The 14,179-nt window shown below is 41.5% G+C and overlaps 1 protein-coding gene across 4 annotated transcripts in view; it reads right to left on the bottom strand.

Annotated features, from left to right (window-relative positions):
• The window catches only part of LOC143038110 (histone-lysine N-methyltransferase eggless-like), a 230,375-nt gene that overhangs the window by 107,523 nt on the left and 108,673 nt on the right, over positions 1 to 14,179 (bottom strand). For all 4 annotated transcript variants that reach the window (XM_076207097.1, XM_076207101.1, XM_076207099.1 and 1 more), the window contains one exon: positions 13,743 to 13,833. In XM_076207097.1, the coding sequence (XP_076063212.1) occupies positions 13,743 to 13,833 (91 nt within the window). The remainder of the gene's footprint in view (positions 1 to 13,742; positions 13,834 to 14,179) is intronic.

The raw sequence follows: 14,179 nt of genomic DNA, 5'->3' as shown, positions 1-14,179 counted from the left end.
GTACATCTCATCACCTTACTTTTACCCACATTTACCTTCAATTTTCTTCTTTCACACACTCTCCCAAACTCTGTCACTAACTTCCTCAATCCCTCCTCTGATCCTGCCACAAGTGCAGTGTCATCCACAAACAACAGCAGGCTCACCTCCCACTTTTCTCCATTTTCTTTAACCGTCTCCAATTCCTGACCCACCACCATTGCATTTACTTCTCGCACCACCCCATCCATGTATAAGTTGAACAGCCAGCGTGACATAACACATCCCTGACGAAGTCCAACCTTTACCTCTAACCACTCACTCTCTCCATTTCTAATCCTGACACATGCTCTACTACTCTCGTAAAAACTCGACAGCTCCTAGAAGCTTTCCTTCTATCCTGTATATTCGCAAAACCTCCCACAGTGCCTTTCTGTCTACCCTGTCATAAGCCTTTTCCAAATCCATAAAAGCCCAAAAATCATCCTTACCTTTTCCTATAGCTTTCTCATATATCTGTCTTACCACAAAAATCTGATCTACACAACCTCTACCCGTCCTAAATCCACACTGTTCCTCACCAATTGCTCCCTCTCTTCCTCTCCTAATCCTCTCAATCAAGATCCTCCCATAAGCCTTCCCAACTACACTTCACAGGCTAATCCCTCTGAAACTACTACATTCACACTTGTCCCCTTTTCCCCCTGTAAAGTGGAACTATACAGGCACTCTACCCTCTCTCCAGCAAACATTAACCCCTTCCATAGTGCCGCCTACGTAGGCGTCATGAGGAGCAAGTGGATTCGCGACGCTGCCATTATATTTATTGTAGTCGCCCCTGTGTTTTTACATTCTCCCAAATGTGCCCTGAATCCCATTCTCTGTGGTTTTCAAAATTCGCGGGTGAAAGAGAGAACGATCGATATAAGCGGTGACTATATTTTATGATGCGAGTATTATTACGACACGTCGTACGGCTGGCATTGGCTGCTGCCCAAGAGATTTAAGTCCCGTAGTGAAGTGGTTAAATAACCTCAGCAGCAGTCCATCATCACTGTACCTCCTTTTTTTAGACATTCTGCATGGCATCCATCCAGACCAGGTGCCTTACCTGCTTTCATCATCTTAACAACTGCCTACACTTCATCCTTCCTTATTTCTCCATTTTCCTCACTCATCATGGTCATTTTCTTAGCACTTCCCACTGCAACTATCTTTCCCTCCCTATCCTCCTTCACATTTAGCAGCTCCCTAAAATATTCTGCCCATCTTCCCCTTACTGCCTTCTCTTCCATTATCATCTCTCCATCTGCATCTTTTACCTTTTCTTCTTTATTCTAATTTTCTTATATTCTTTTTGGTACTGGGTGTCCATAGTGTTGCTGCATACTTGAGTTTTGGTCTTATAAGTGTACAGTGAGTCCTCCTTATACAGTAATTCTATATCCGGTAAATTCAGTTATGGTAGTTGGTACTAACTACCCTCAAGAAAAATTCACAGATACGGTATCTCCTAGATATTTTGAAGAGGAAAGAGCAGGGAGAAGGTATGTCTGCCATATCCATTTATTACATGTTATACAACCACTCCTCATTTAACGACGACAATTGGGACCAGCGCGCCGTCGTTAACCGAATTGGTCGTTAAGCGAAAGTGTATACATATACGTACATGTACTGTATGTACAATGTCCAGCAATACATGTATCTTTATTTTCGTGTATTTTCCCTCTTTTATACAGTACATTAAAGCTTTACTGTTTATTTACGGTGGTTAGGTTCCTGAAATTACCGTATATGACCAAATCCGCGTATGCTGACATTCCATATTGAATACCGGGGTATTTTTTTAGTTTCGACCATGGGCGCAATATAGCAATAGAAAATTAATTATTAATTTTGTAAATTAAATGTATCAACGTAATATGCAATTTTGTGGGCGGAAATGTAAGTAAGAAATACCATGCTACAAGAAAATATGCTAATGAACATAGGCTCGGGACGCCATCTTGTCGTCTGCCAATGTCTCTCACGACGACGACAACGAGGACAAGCCGGATGACATTTAATTTGCAGGTAATGCTTTATCAAACACAGGTCAGGTTAGTTTAGTTTAGGTTAGACAAATTCATCATCCTTTTATTTCTTCGACATCGGCATCTATCATAACAAACATGGTGTACCATTCGTCCGACATGACTTCGTTACTTACGAAATTTGTTTTAGCACCTTTTTTTTTATTTCCGCTCACAAAATTGCATATTACTTTGATACATTATAATTTACAAAATTAATAATTAATTTTCTATTGCTATATTGCGCCCATGGTTGAAACTAAAAATTTACCACTACCGGTATATACTGTACCCCAGGTAGTTTTTGCAGCTTGCAGGATGGTAATGTAGACCTAAGCTTCAGAACACTTTACCTCACAGCTAATATCCACCGTACAAGTTCAATTATAACATCATACAAATTTGCCTCAGCCAACTTAATTATCGTACACGACGTCGTAACTTCGGGAGATTTACGTTAAACGTCTGTCATAAAGCCCGTCGTAACTCCGCGTCGTCGCTAACCGAGTAGGTCGTTAAACAAGGAGTACCTGTAATGGGTTTGGAATACAGTATACCCTCACTCATTTGCAGTTCACCGTTCACGGCCCCACATACTCACGGATTTTGCTCTCAAAGATTTCTTTCATAATTTCGGCAATTTCGTGAATTTCTTAGGCCATTTTTTTTTTAGCAGAAAAACACTCACACTCACCCTAACAGTTTGGACAATCTTTGTTCATATGTCAATTTAGAGTGTGTTCGTACCATCTTTGTTGCTGCTCTTTGGATTCTTTCTAATTTTTTTATATTTTTTGTGCTGGGTGTCCATAGTGTAGCAGCATATTCCAATCTTGGTCTTATCAGTGTAACTAATATTTTCTTTACCATTACCTCAACCAAGTAGTTACAGGCCACCTTCACTGATTTTAGTAAATTGTAGGTTTCTCTATTTTTGATGAGATGTACAAGGGGTGAAAGTGGCAGTAGACTGGAAGTGAGCATTAAGGGAGAGCGACTGGAGGAAGTGGTTAGTTTTAGATACTTGGGTGCAAATGTGGCAGGGAAAGGTGGAGTGAAGGTGGAGGTAGAATGTAGATTGAGAGAAGGGAGTAAATGCCTTGGTGGATTAAAGAGTGTAATGAGGAATTGACATTTAGGAATGGATGCGAAGAGGAGACTGTATGAAGGAGTGATTGTGCCAACAGTACTGTATGGTGCAGAAACATGGAACATAAGAGAAGAAGAGAGAAGGAGTTTGAATGTGTTTGAGATGAGGTGTCTGAGAAGTATGGTGGGGGTTACTAGGCTAGATAGATTGAGAAATGAGGAGGTGAGGAGGAGAACAGGGGTGGAAAAGGAGCTGGGAGATAGGGTTGATGAAAGAGCATTAGGATGGTTTGGACACATGGAAAGAATGAGTGAAGAAAGACTAGTAAAAGAGGTATGGAAGGCAGATATGGAGGGAGTGAACATGAGGGGACGTCCTAGGATGAGGTGGATGGATGGGGTGAAGGGGGCTTTGGGGAAGAGGGGAATGTCTGTTGAGGAAGGACGGGAGAGGACGGAAGACAGAGGTGAGTGGAGAATGGTTGTATATGGATGATGTTGTGATTGCATGAGGAGGAATGGGCAGGGGGGTGGGGGGTGAGGTAGTATGTGTGAGCAAATTTTGACGCAGCCCGAAGGGATTTCTCCCCGTCCTCTCCTTATATGCAAGGGGGGACGGAGAGGGGGGGTCGCCGATTAAATGAAGCGGCCTTGCTGTGGATGTGCTGTGTCTTGCGACACTGCTTCTGACCCAGGGCGGTGGGCAAGGTGCAGGGATGACCCGTCATCCAGGAGGTGCTCAGATGAGAGGGGGGGTGGGAGGGGTGTGGAGTGTATTTAGGGATTAAATGGGTGGGAGTGATTTTATGCCTTTCCCTTTTTTGGCTACCTCCCTTGAGGGGGGGAAAAAGCCTTGGTATATGTATGTATGTCTATTTTGTTAATGTCTGGTGTCATGTTTTTGTTAATAATTACTCCTAGGTCCTTTTCCGAGCTAACTTTTTTAGATCACATGAAGAATTGTCACCCTGTGAGATTACACCTGAAGAATAGTCACCCCAGTATGCCGAATATCAACAGTGGAATAAAGATTACATTAGGTTAGGGTTAGGTTAGGTTAGTTTTCCATGTATGCCTCCTATTGTTTCTAGTTTATATAGCAATTTTCTGTGTGATGCCTTATCAAATGCCTTTTATAAGTCTTGGAAGGCACAGTCTGCCCATCCATCCCTTTCTTGCAATATATCTATCAATCTTGAATAGAAGCAAATCAAATTAGTGGTACATGATTTCCCCTGTCTGAATCCAAACTGCCTAGGGTTCAGTATATTATTCTCCTCCAGATATTTTGTCCATCTATCTTTGATGATTCTCTCACAAATTCTAACTATTGTACTTGTTAGGGACACTGGTCTATAATTTGTTAGGTCTTCCTTATTTCTCCCTTATATATTGGCATTTTTCCAGTCTCCTGATCATTTTCTTTCTTTGAGTGAGCATTCAATTATTTTGCACATTTTTCCTGTTAGTTCATCTATACATTCCTTTAGTATCCAGTTTGCAACTCTGTCTGGCCATGTGATTTGTTAATGTCAAGCTTTGATATTTGATTCCTTCTTTCATTCTGAGTAATATTTAATTGCTTCATTGGAGGAAATCTTACTTCACTTCTCTGATTACAGTTTTGTAGATTTTCTTTTTCTTTGGTGAATACAGATTTGAAAGGTTTGTTCATAATATCTGCCATTTCTATATCTTCTGTGTATTCTGTTACCTTGATGTAATTTAAGTATTTCCTGTTTATTTTTTAGTTTGCTGTTTACATATCTAAAAAATTATTTGGGTTGATCTTTACATTTGTCTATTATGTCCTTTTCATAATTTCTCTTTTCTTCCCTACATATCTTTACATATTCATTTCTTAGTTTGGTGTATATTTTCCATTTCTCAGATTTTTGTATCCATCTTTTCCAGGCTTTATCTCTTCTGTCTTTTGCCTCTTTCCACTTTTTACTTGTACCAGCATTTTATGTATATCCTTTCCTGTTTTTGTCTAGGTACATACTTGTCCACTCCTTCATTATAATTTCCTTCCAAATTGTCCATTTATCTTCCACCTTTGTTTCTTCATAATTAAATTTTTATAATTTGCTTCTTGAAAGAATTTTCTAAGTTTCCTAAAATACATTTTGTTATACATTAGTCTTCCTTTTCTGTGTTTATCGGAGAAGGGATTGAGGAAGTTGGTGGCAGAGTTTGGGAGAGTATGCGATAGAAGAAAGCTAAAGATAAATGTGGGTAAAAGTAAGGTGATGAGATGTACAAGGGGTGAAAGTGGCAGTAGACTGGAAGTGAGCATTAAGGGAGAGCGACTGGAGGAAGTGGATAGTTTTAGATACTTGGGTGCAAATGTGGCAGGGAAAGGTGGAGTGAAAGTGGAGGTAGAATGTAGATTGAGAGAAGCGAGTAAATGCCTTGGTGGATTAAAGAGTGTAATGAGGAATAGACATTTGGGAATGGATGCTAAGAGGAGACTGTATGAAGGAGTGATTGTGCCAACAGCACTGTATGGGGCAGAAACATAGAACATAAGAGAAGAAGAGAGAAGGAGTTTGAATGTGTTTGAGATGAGGTGTCTGAGAAGTATGATGGGGGTTACTAGGCTGGATGGAGTGAGAAATGAGGAGGTGAGGAGGAGAACAGGGGTGGAAAAGGAGCTGGGAGATAGGGTTGATGAAAGAATATTAGGATGGTTTTTACACATGGAAATAATGAGTGAAGAAAGACTAGTAAAAGAGGTATGGAAGGCAGATGTGGAGGGAGTGAACATGAGGGGACGTCCTAGGATGAGGTGGATGGATGGGGTGAAGGGGGCTTTGGGGAAGAGGGGAATGTCTGTTGAGGAAGGACAGGAGAGGACAGAAGATAGGGGTGAATGGAGAATGGTTGTATATGGATGATGTTGTGATTGCATGAGGTGGAATGGGTGGGTGGATGGGGGTGAGGCAGTATGTGTGAGCAAAATTTGACGCAGCCCGAAGGGATTTCTCCCCGTCCTCTCATTTTATGCAATGGGGGGATGGAGAGGGGGGGGGGGTCGCCGATTTAATGAAGCGGCCTTGCTGTGGATGTGCTGTGTCTTACGACACTGCTTCTGACCAAGGGCAGTGGACAAGGTGCAGGGATGACCCGTCATTCAGGAGGTGCTAAGATAAGAGGGAGGGTGGAGGGGTGTGGAGTGTATTCAGGGATGGAATGGGTGGGAATTATTTTATGCCTTTTCCTTTTTGGCTACCCCCTTGTAAGGGGGAAAAAGCCTTGGTATATGTATGTATCATTTCTTTCCATATTTGTTTCTTTGTTTAATTCCAGTTCTGGTAGTATGTGATCACTTTTTCCAATTGGTGTCTTGTATTCAATTTTATCCACAATTTCAGGTTCTGATGTGAATAACAAATCCAAACTTAAGGGTTCATCGTTGTTGTTGTTCCCTAGACTGTCTGTCTGAGCAGTCCTGTCTTCCCAAGGAATGCCACAGCTGAAATGGGGTTTTCCCACAAATCCTTTATGGAGTGTATGTTGTGTTGTTTGTGTGTGTGATTGTGTATAATGCAGTCTTCCATGACGTGTTGAATAGTATGGGGTGAAGTGTTATATCTTGGGCATTTGTCCACAATGCAGTCATCCAGTCTCTTCTGGTAGCTTAGAAGGGCTGGGTGGTGGCTGCATTGCAGTCTGGCCAGGTGGACTCTGTTCTTTCGTGGGAGAGAGGATTCAGAGGGGTGGATATCAGGGGGTCTGGCATGCAGCAATGCATTGTCTTTTAGTGTGTTAATGGAACAGTGAATGATGTGATTATGAATATGTTTCTGGAGGCTGGTATTTGGTGGTTTTGGAGGAAGAGAAGAGAGTATTTGTGTGTGATATAGATTATTTATTTTTTTTTTTTTCTTCTTGGTGTGTGTGGGTGTTCTGCTATGTAGTGAATTTACTGGATAAAGAATTACCGTATAAGGAGGACTCACTGTATTCCTCCTATTACTTCAATTTTTCTTATTAGCTTTTTATGTGGTACTTTGTCAAAAGCCTTCTGCAAGTCCAAGAAGGCACAATCTGCCCAGCCATCTCTTTCTTGTATTATCTCTATTAATCTCAAGTAAAAACATATTATGTTTGTGGTACATAATCTTCCACTTCTAAAGCCAAATTGTTTATGGTTTAATATTTTATTCTCTTCCAAGTGTTATCCGTTTACTTCTGATAACCTTTTTGCATATCTTATGAGGGATACCGGTCTGAAGTTGGTAGGATCTTCTTTGTTTCCTCCTTTATATATTGGTACAATGTTTGCTTCCAGATGTCATGAATAGTGTTGTGTGAACAGCTGTAGTTTGCAATGTTTGTGAGTGCATGTATACCTTGTGGTCCAATGTGTTTTAGGTGGATGTTACTTATGATGTCAGGGCCACAGGTGGATGAGTGCTTGAGGTTCTGTATTATGTGTTTTGTCTGACTTTCTATGAAGGGTGTATAGTCTGAGTCTGTGGGAAAGTCTTTCTTATATTGAATGGTGCATCGGTTGTCAGGGTGAGAAGTGAGATGGCTTGTCTGTGGAAAATGATTTATGAGTGTGTTTGCTTGTTGTCTGTTTGAGGGTGTATGTTGGTGTATTTACCTAGTTTACCTAGTTGTATTATACAGGAAGGGAGCTATGCTCGTGGTGACCCGTCTTTGTATCTTTCAGCATCAATTTTTTTCTTGAAATCTTGAATAGTATTTGCACACAATGTTTCTTTATCTAAGTTATTTCATATATCCAGCACTTTGTGTGGGAAGCTATTCTTTTTCCAATTTCTTCTGTGGTTGTCCTTTTTTGAGTTTCTTTTCATGACCTCTTGTTTTTCCATTGTCATTTTTTAGTAAATCTTTTCTGTCAAGGATTTCCATTCATTTCATGTTTCTAAATATAGTCAGCAGCTCACCTCTTTCTCTTCTTTACTCTAGTGTCGGTAGTTCTAATTTCGATAATCTTTGTTCGTATGTTAATTTGGAAAGAGCTGGTGCCAATTTTGTTGTTGCTCTCTGTATTCTTTCTAGTTTCCTTATATTCTTTTTAGTACTGGGTGTCCATAGTGTGTGTGGTATGTACAAAGAATAAGAAGTGGGGGGAGTATGTGTGAATTATATTTAGATAGAGCCCAAACAGATTTCTCCCCATCTTTTTTTCTGCATGAAGGTATGGAGGGGGGGGGGGGGGGCAATTATTAAATGAAATGGTCTTGCTGTGTCTTGCTGCATTGTCTCTGACCCAAGGCAGTGGGCAAGATCCTGGGATGACCCCTTATCCAGGAGCCAAGAAAAGAGGGAGGGAGGGAGGGGGATGGTGAATGGGAGTGGAGAATCTGGGGATGAAATGGAAGTGGATTTATCTCTTTGACTTTGGCTACCTCCCTTGTAAGTAGAAAGACACCCTTGGTGTATGTATAAATATATATATATAGTTACGACTACAGGCTCGTCGTAGTGAAGATTTCATTCAGATGCACATGCGCACATGTGCGTATGTGTACCTTGGTATATGCCGGCCATTCCCACGTTAGGCTTGGTGGACTCTCGGCATCCAACCGCCAGTAATCGACGTATGAAGACTGTTAAAGTGATGAATTATATATTCATGATGTATTCCATTCTTTTTGTGCTCTGTCAAACATATTCTATACATTGCATATAGATTTATGTATGTATATTATCTTGTGGATCTCTCTTGTCAATCTTACGAGTTGATTTACGTAAGATAAGAGAAATTACATATTCTCTTAATCTTCGGACGCCGGTGAGAAAGATCTGTGCTTACGTGCGGTAATCGTTGTATGGAGACTCTCAAAGTGATGAATTCTATTCATCGGACGTATTTTGTTCTTTTTTATGCTTTGACAAACTATTCCATACTTTGCATATAGATTTATGTATGTATATTATTTTGTGAATCTATCTTTTCCCTATGGTGGGGGAAAAGAATACTGCCACCAAGTATCCCACTTGGATCGTAAGAGGCGAGAAGAAAGGGACGGGGAGAGGGACTAGGCATCATTCTCCCTGTAGCCCCACGGGGCATATATCCTAAAAAGAAAAGTGAAGGCATAAGGGGTGCTGGAGGGCCTCGGGCCAGCACCCTAAGGTTTGGGTCTTTTAATGTGCGTGGATGTGGTACAGATGAGAGTAAAAGGGAAGAGATAGGTAGTATGTTTGTGAGAAGAAAGATGGATGTGTTGGCTTTGAGTGAAACTAAGTTGAAAGGGAAGGGTGAGTGTAAGTTTGGGAGTGTAAGTGGGAGGTTATCAGGAGTGAAGAGAGGGTGAGGGAGGGAAGGGGTGGCTATTCTAGTAAGTGAGGAGATAGGTAAACAGGTAGTGGAGTGGAAGGAGGTTTCCTCAAGGATAATGTGGATGAAGGTGAAACTGGGAAAGGAGATGTGGGTCTTTGTAAGTGCATTGGGCCTGGCAGTGAGAAGAGCGTGGAAGAAAGGGAGGCCTTTTGGATAGATTTAAATGAGTGCATAGAGGGTTTAGGAAGCAATGTCAATGTAATAGTACTGGGAGACCTTAATGCTAGGGTGGGAAATGGTCCAATCGATGGAGTGGTTGGGAAGTGTGGAGTTCCAGGAAAGAATCGTAGTGGAGAGTTGATGGTGGAAATGTGTCCAGAGACTTGATGATAGCAAATACAGTGTTTCGGAAGAAAGTCAAGCATAAGTACACATGGGAGAGGGTGGTGGAGGGAAGGGTGGTAGATAGAGCGCTAATGGATTATGTAGTGGTAAATAGGATTATGATAGGAAGAGTTAAGGATGTACATGTGCTAAGGGGAGAGGGTAGGGGAATATCAGATCATTTTTTGGTGGAAGGTAAGCTGAGAGTGGAGGATAGATGGAGAAAGAGGAAAGGGACAAAAGGTAGGGAGGTTCTTAGAGTGAACTCCTTGAGTGAAAAGGAAAAGGAGAAGGAGTACGAAAAGAAGCTGAAGGAGGAGTGGGAGGGAGTAAAGGATGGAGCAGAGATGGGTGTGGAGGAGGAATGGGGATGGTTCAAGGAGGGAGTCTTAAAGTGTGCAAGGATGGTGTGTGGAACAAGAAGGACAGGGGGAAATAGAAGAAAGGGTAGTGAATGGTGGGATGAGGAAACAAAGAAGGTTGTAGAAGAGAAGAAGCGAGCATTTACAGATTGGTTACAAAAGAGGATGGGGGAGTCATATGAGACGTACAAAGAAAAGAAAAGAGAAGTAAAGCAAAAGGTAAAGGAGGCAAAGAGGAGAGATGTGAAATGGGGTAGGAGTATGACAGAAAGTTGTGAAAGTAATAAAAAGATGTTTTGGAAAGAAATTAAGAGAGGAAGAGGAGGCGAATCAAGAAGGGAAGAAAAGGTAAAAGGTACAGATGGAGAGATGATAATGGAAGAGATGGCAGTAAGGGGAAGATGGGCAGAATAATGTGAAGGAGGATAGGGAAGGAAAGATAGCTGCAGTGGGAAATGCGAAGAAAATGAGAGTGATGAGTGAGGAGAATGGAGGAGAAATAGGGAAGGATGAGGTGAAGGCAGTTGTAAAGATGATGAAAGCAGGTAAGGCACCTGGTCTGGATGGATGCCATGCAGAATGTCTGAAAAAGGGAGGTTCAGTGATGGTGGACTGGTTGGTGAGGTTATTTAATGTTTGCTGGAGAGAGGGTAGAGTACCGGAGGACTGGAGAAGTGCCTGTATAGTTCCTCTTTACAAGGGAAAAGGGGACAAGTGTGAATGTAGTAGTTTCAGAGGGATTAGCCTGTTAAGTGTAGTAGGGAAGGCTTATGGGAGGATCTGAATTGAGAGGATTAGGAGAGGAACAGAAGGAGTAATTGGTGAGGAACAGTGTGGTTTTAGGACAGGTAGAGTTTGTGTAGATCAGATCTTTGTGGTAAGACAGATATGTGAGAAAGCTATAGGAAAGGGGAAGGATGTTTTTTGGGCTTTTATGGATCTGGAAAAGGCTTATGATAGGGTAGACAGAAAGGCACTGTGGGAGGTTATGCAGATTTATGGGATAGGAGGAAAGCTTTTGGGAGCTGTCAAGAGTTTTTATGAGAGTAGTAGAGCTTGTGTCAGGATTAGAAATGGAGAGAGTGAGTGGTTTGAAGTAAAGGTGGGACTTCGTCAAGGATGCGTTATGTCGCCCTGGCTGTTCAACTTATACATGGATGGGGTGGTGCGAGAGGTGAATGCTAGGGTAGTGGGTCAGGGATTGGAGATGGTTAAAGAAAATGGAGAAAAGTGGGAGGTGAGCCAGCTGTTGTTTGCGGACGACACTGCGCTTGTGGCAGGGTCAGAGGAGGGATTGAGGAAGCTGGTGGCAGAGTTTGGGAGAGTATGTGATAGAAGAAAGCTAAAGATAAATGTGGGTAAAAGTAAGGTGATGAGATGTACAAGGGGTGAAAGTGGCAGTGGACTGGAAGTGAACATTAAGGGAGAGCGACTGGAGGAAGTGGATAGTTTTAGATACTTGGGTGCAAGTGTAGCAGGAAAAGGTGGAGTGAAGGTGGAGGTAGAATGTAGATTGAGAGAAGCGAGTAAATGCCTTGGTGGATTAAAGAGTGTAATGAGGAATAGACATTTGGGAATGGATGCGAAGAGGAGACTGTATGAAGGAGTGATTGTGCCAACAGCACTGTATGGGGCAGAAACGTGGAACATAAGAGAAGAAGAGAGGAGTTTGAATGTGTTTGAGATGAGATGTCTGAGAAGTATGGTGGGGGTTACTAGGCTGGATAGATTGAGAAATGAGGAGGTGAGGAGGAGAACAGGGGTGAAAAAGGATTTGGGAGATAGGGTTGATGAAAGAATATTAGGATGGTTTGGACACATGGAAAGAATGAGTGAAGAAAGACTAGTAAAAGAGGTATGGAAGGCAGATGTGGAGGGAGTGAACATGAGGGGACGTCCTAGGATGAGGTGGATGGATGGGGTGAAGGGGGCTTTGGGGAAGAGGGGAATGTCTGTTGAGGAAGGAAGGGAGAGGACGGAAGACAGAGGTGAGTGGAGAATGGTTGTATATGGATGATGTTGTGATTGCATGAGGAGGAATGGGCGGGGGGGTGGGGGGGGGGGTAGTATGTGAGTAAATTTTGACGCAGCCCGAAGGGATTTCTCCCCGTCCTCTCCTTATATGCAAGGGGGGACGGAGAGGGGGGGTCACCAATTAAATGAAGCGGCCTTGCTGTGGAGGTGCTGTGTCTTGCGACACTGCTTCTGACCCAGGGCGGTGGGCAGGGTGCAGGGATGACCCGTCATCCAGGAGGTGCTCAGATGAGAGGGAGGGTGGGAGGGGTGTGGAGTGTATTTAGGGATGAAATGGGTGGGAGTGTTTTTATGCCTTTCCCTTTTTGGCTACCTCCCTTGGAAGGGGGAAAAAGCCTTGGTATATGTATGTATGTATGTATCTTGTCAATCTTAGGAATTGATTTACGTAAGATTAAGATAAATTGCACATTACCGTTGTATTCGGATGCCGAAACGCCGGCGTGAGAATGTGCATAGCTTACGCGCGCTCTGGAAATAATCATGTGAACCAATACTTTGGCAACTGCGTCCCTAACTTACATTTACGTACGTATAGATATTCATATAAAAACTATTAAGTTTCTGCTTATCTAAGATTGACAAGGTAACTTTATCAAATATTATTATCTATTCATTGATGTAAAGAATATCCGTGTATGTACTAGGAAGTATTCCTAAACACTCTTGTTAATTGTCGCATCTAGCGACACTTGGCATCTCTCCGGATCTTACGGAGAAGAGTCTATATATACCATTGCTTGTAACGGTCAAGCTGGACTCTGCTTATCAGAGCTCTCATGCTAGCACTCGTCCACTACGTTGGACTTAGACCTTATACTCGTAGTTTCATCTCGACTTGTATTTTCTCGAATCATTCTGGTCTCTGCTTAAACCAGAGTCCCATTGCACTAATCTCATATCTTAGTCTAGCTTTGCTATAACTCGTCCACTTTGTTGGACTTAGACTTTTAGTCGTAGAATTTTCTCGACTTTGTAATTTTTACGTAAATTATTACGTAGGACTTAGTTTCCATTCTGATGGTCGATATTTCTCGACCTTACCACATATTGTCTTTAAGACTTTTTTTTCTTTATTGAACGTCGATATTTGATCGACACTTATATATATACGTGTTTTGGCAATATTAGCCTTTTATGTTATAAGGAAACCCATTGTCTGGTATTTATTTGTCTGTGAATTTACGTGTTTCGGACATTGTACTTTTCGCTAGTTTTGGCGACTTCTATTTTTCGATCTTGTTTATTTGTTTCTTTTGAAGGAAATAATCATTCTTAAACAGAACTCTAGTTTTTTAACCTGGCCCTTCCGCATAGGCGTCCCCGAGGGGGAACGGGGTGAGCTGTGCGGGTATATAAGTTGTCATTGTTCTATTTGTGTACACTCTGAAGAAGTCCTAGTTGGACGAAACGTCAGAAATAAAACTTCAACGGATTCTTGGCGTTTAAACTCACCACCCTACCACTCATATATATATATATATATATATATATATACATATACATACAAAGAAAATATTCATAATGGTATTCTTACACAAAAAAAGGACATACCTCCTGCATCTGTTTCCTGATGTGATGAAGACTGAGATTCTGTTAATTCTTGTCCTTGTCCAAAGGTTCCATACTCTACTACTGCTCCACTCTGTGGGAAAAACACACCTTTTAACTAGTGTTACCTCAAAAATTAATACAGCAAAATATTTACTTATAATATCTATTTTCTTTAGTTTGGTCCTACAGCTTCTATTAAATTAAATATGAAAATTAAAAAATGTGTGAGGTATGCATCTTCATATTTCTACACTAGTGAAATATTCTCTTTTTTCTCCTCTCTCATCAATTCATTTCAAATTTTACTATTTTTATCCCTGACTTATACTGACTACATGGTGACATGCACTCAATATTTTGGGAAATGTTTTGGGGCACCTCTATGGATCATAGCCACACATCATTTGTCTATGTTGTCTATCTCTTATTCCATTGTG

This window comes from Oratosquilla oratoria, chromosome 23 (genome assembly GCF_046742065.1).
Source record: "Oratosquilla oratoria isolate Oo_2021 chromosome 23, ASM4674206v1, whole genome shotgun sequence".
Lineage (NCBI taxonomy): Eukaryota > Metazoa > Arthropoda > Malacostraca > Stomatopoda > Squillidae > Oratosquilla > Oratosquilla oratoria.
This window is presented reverse-complemented; position numbering and strand designations above follow the sequence as displayed.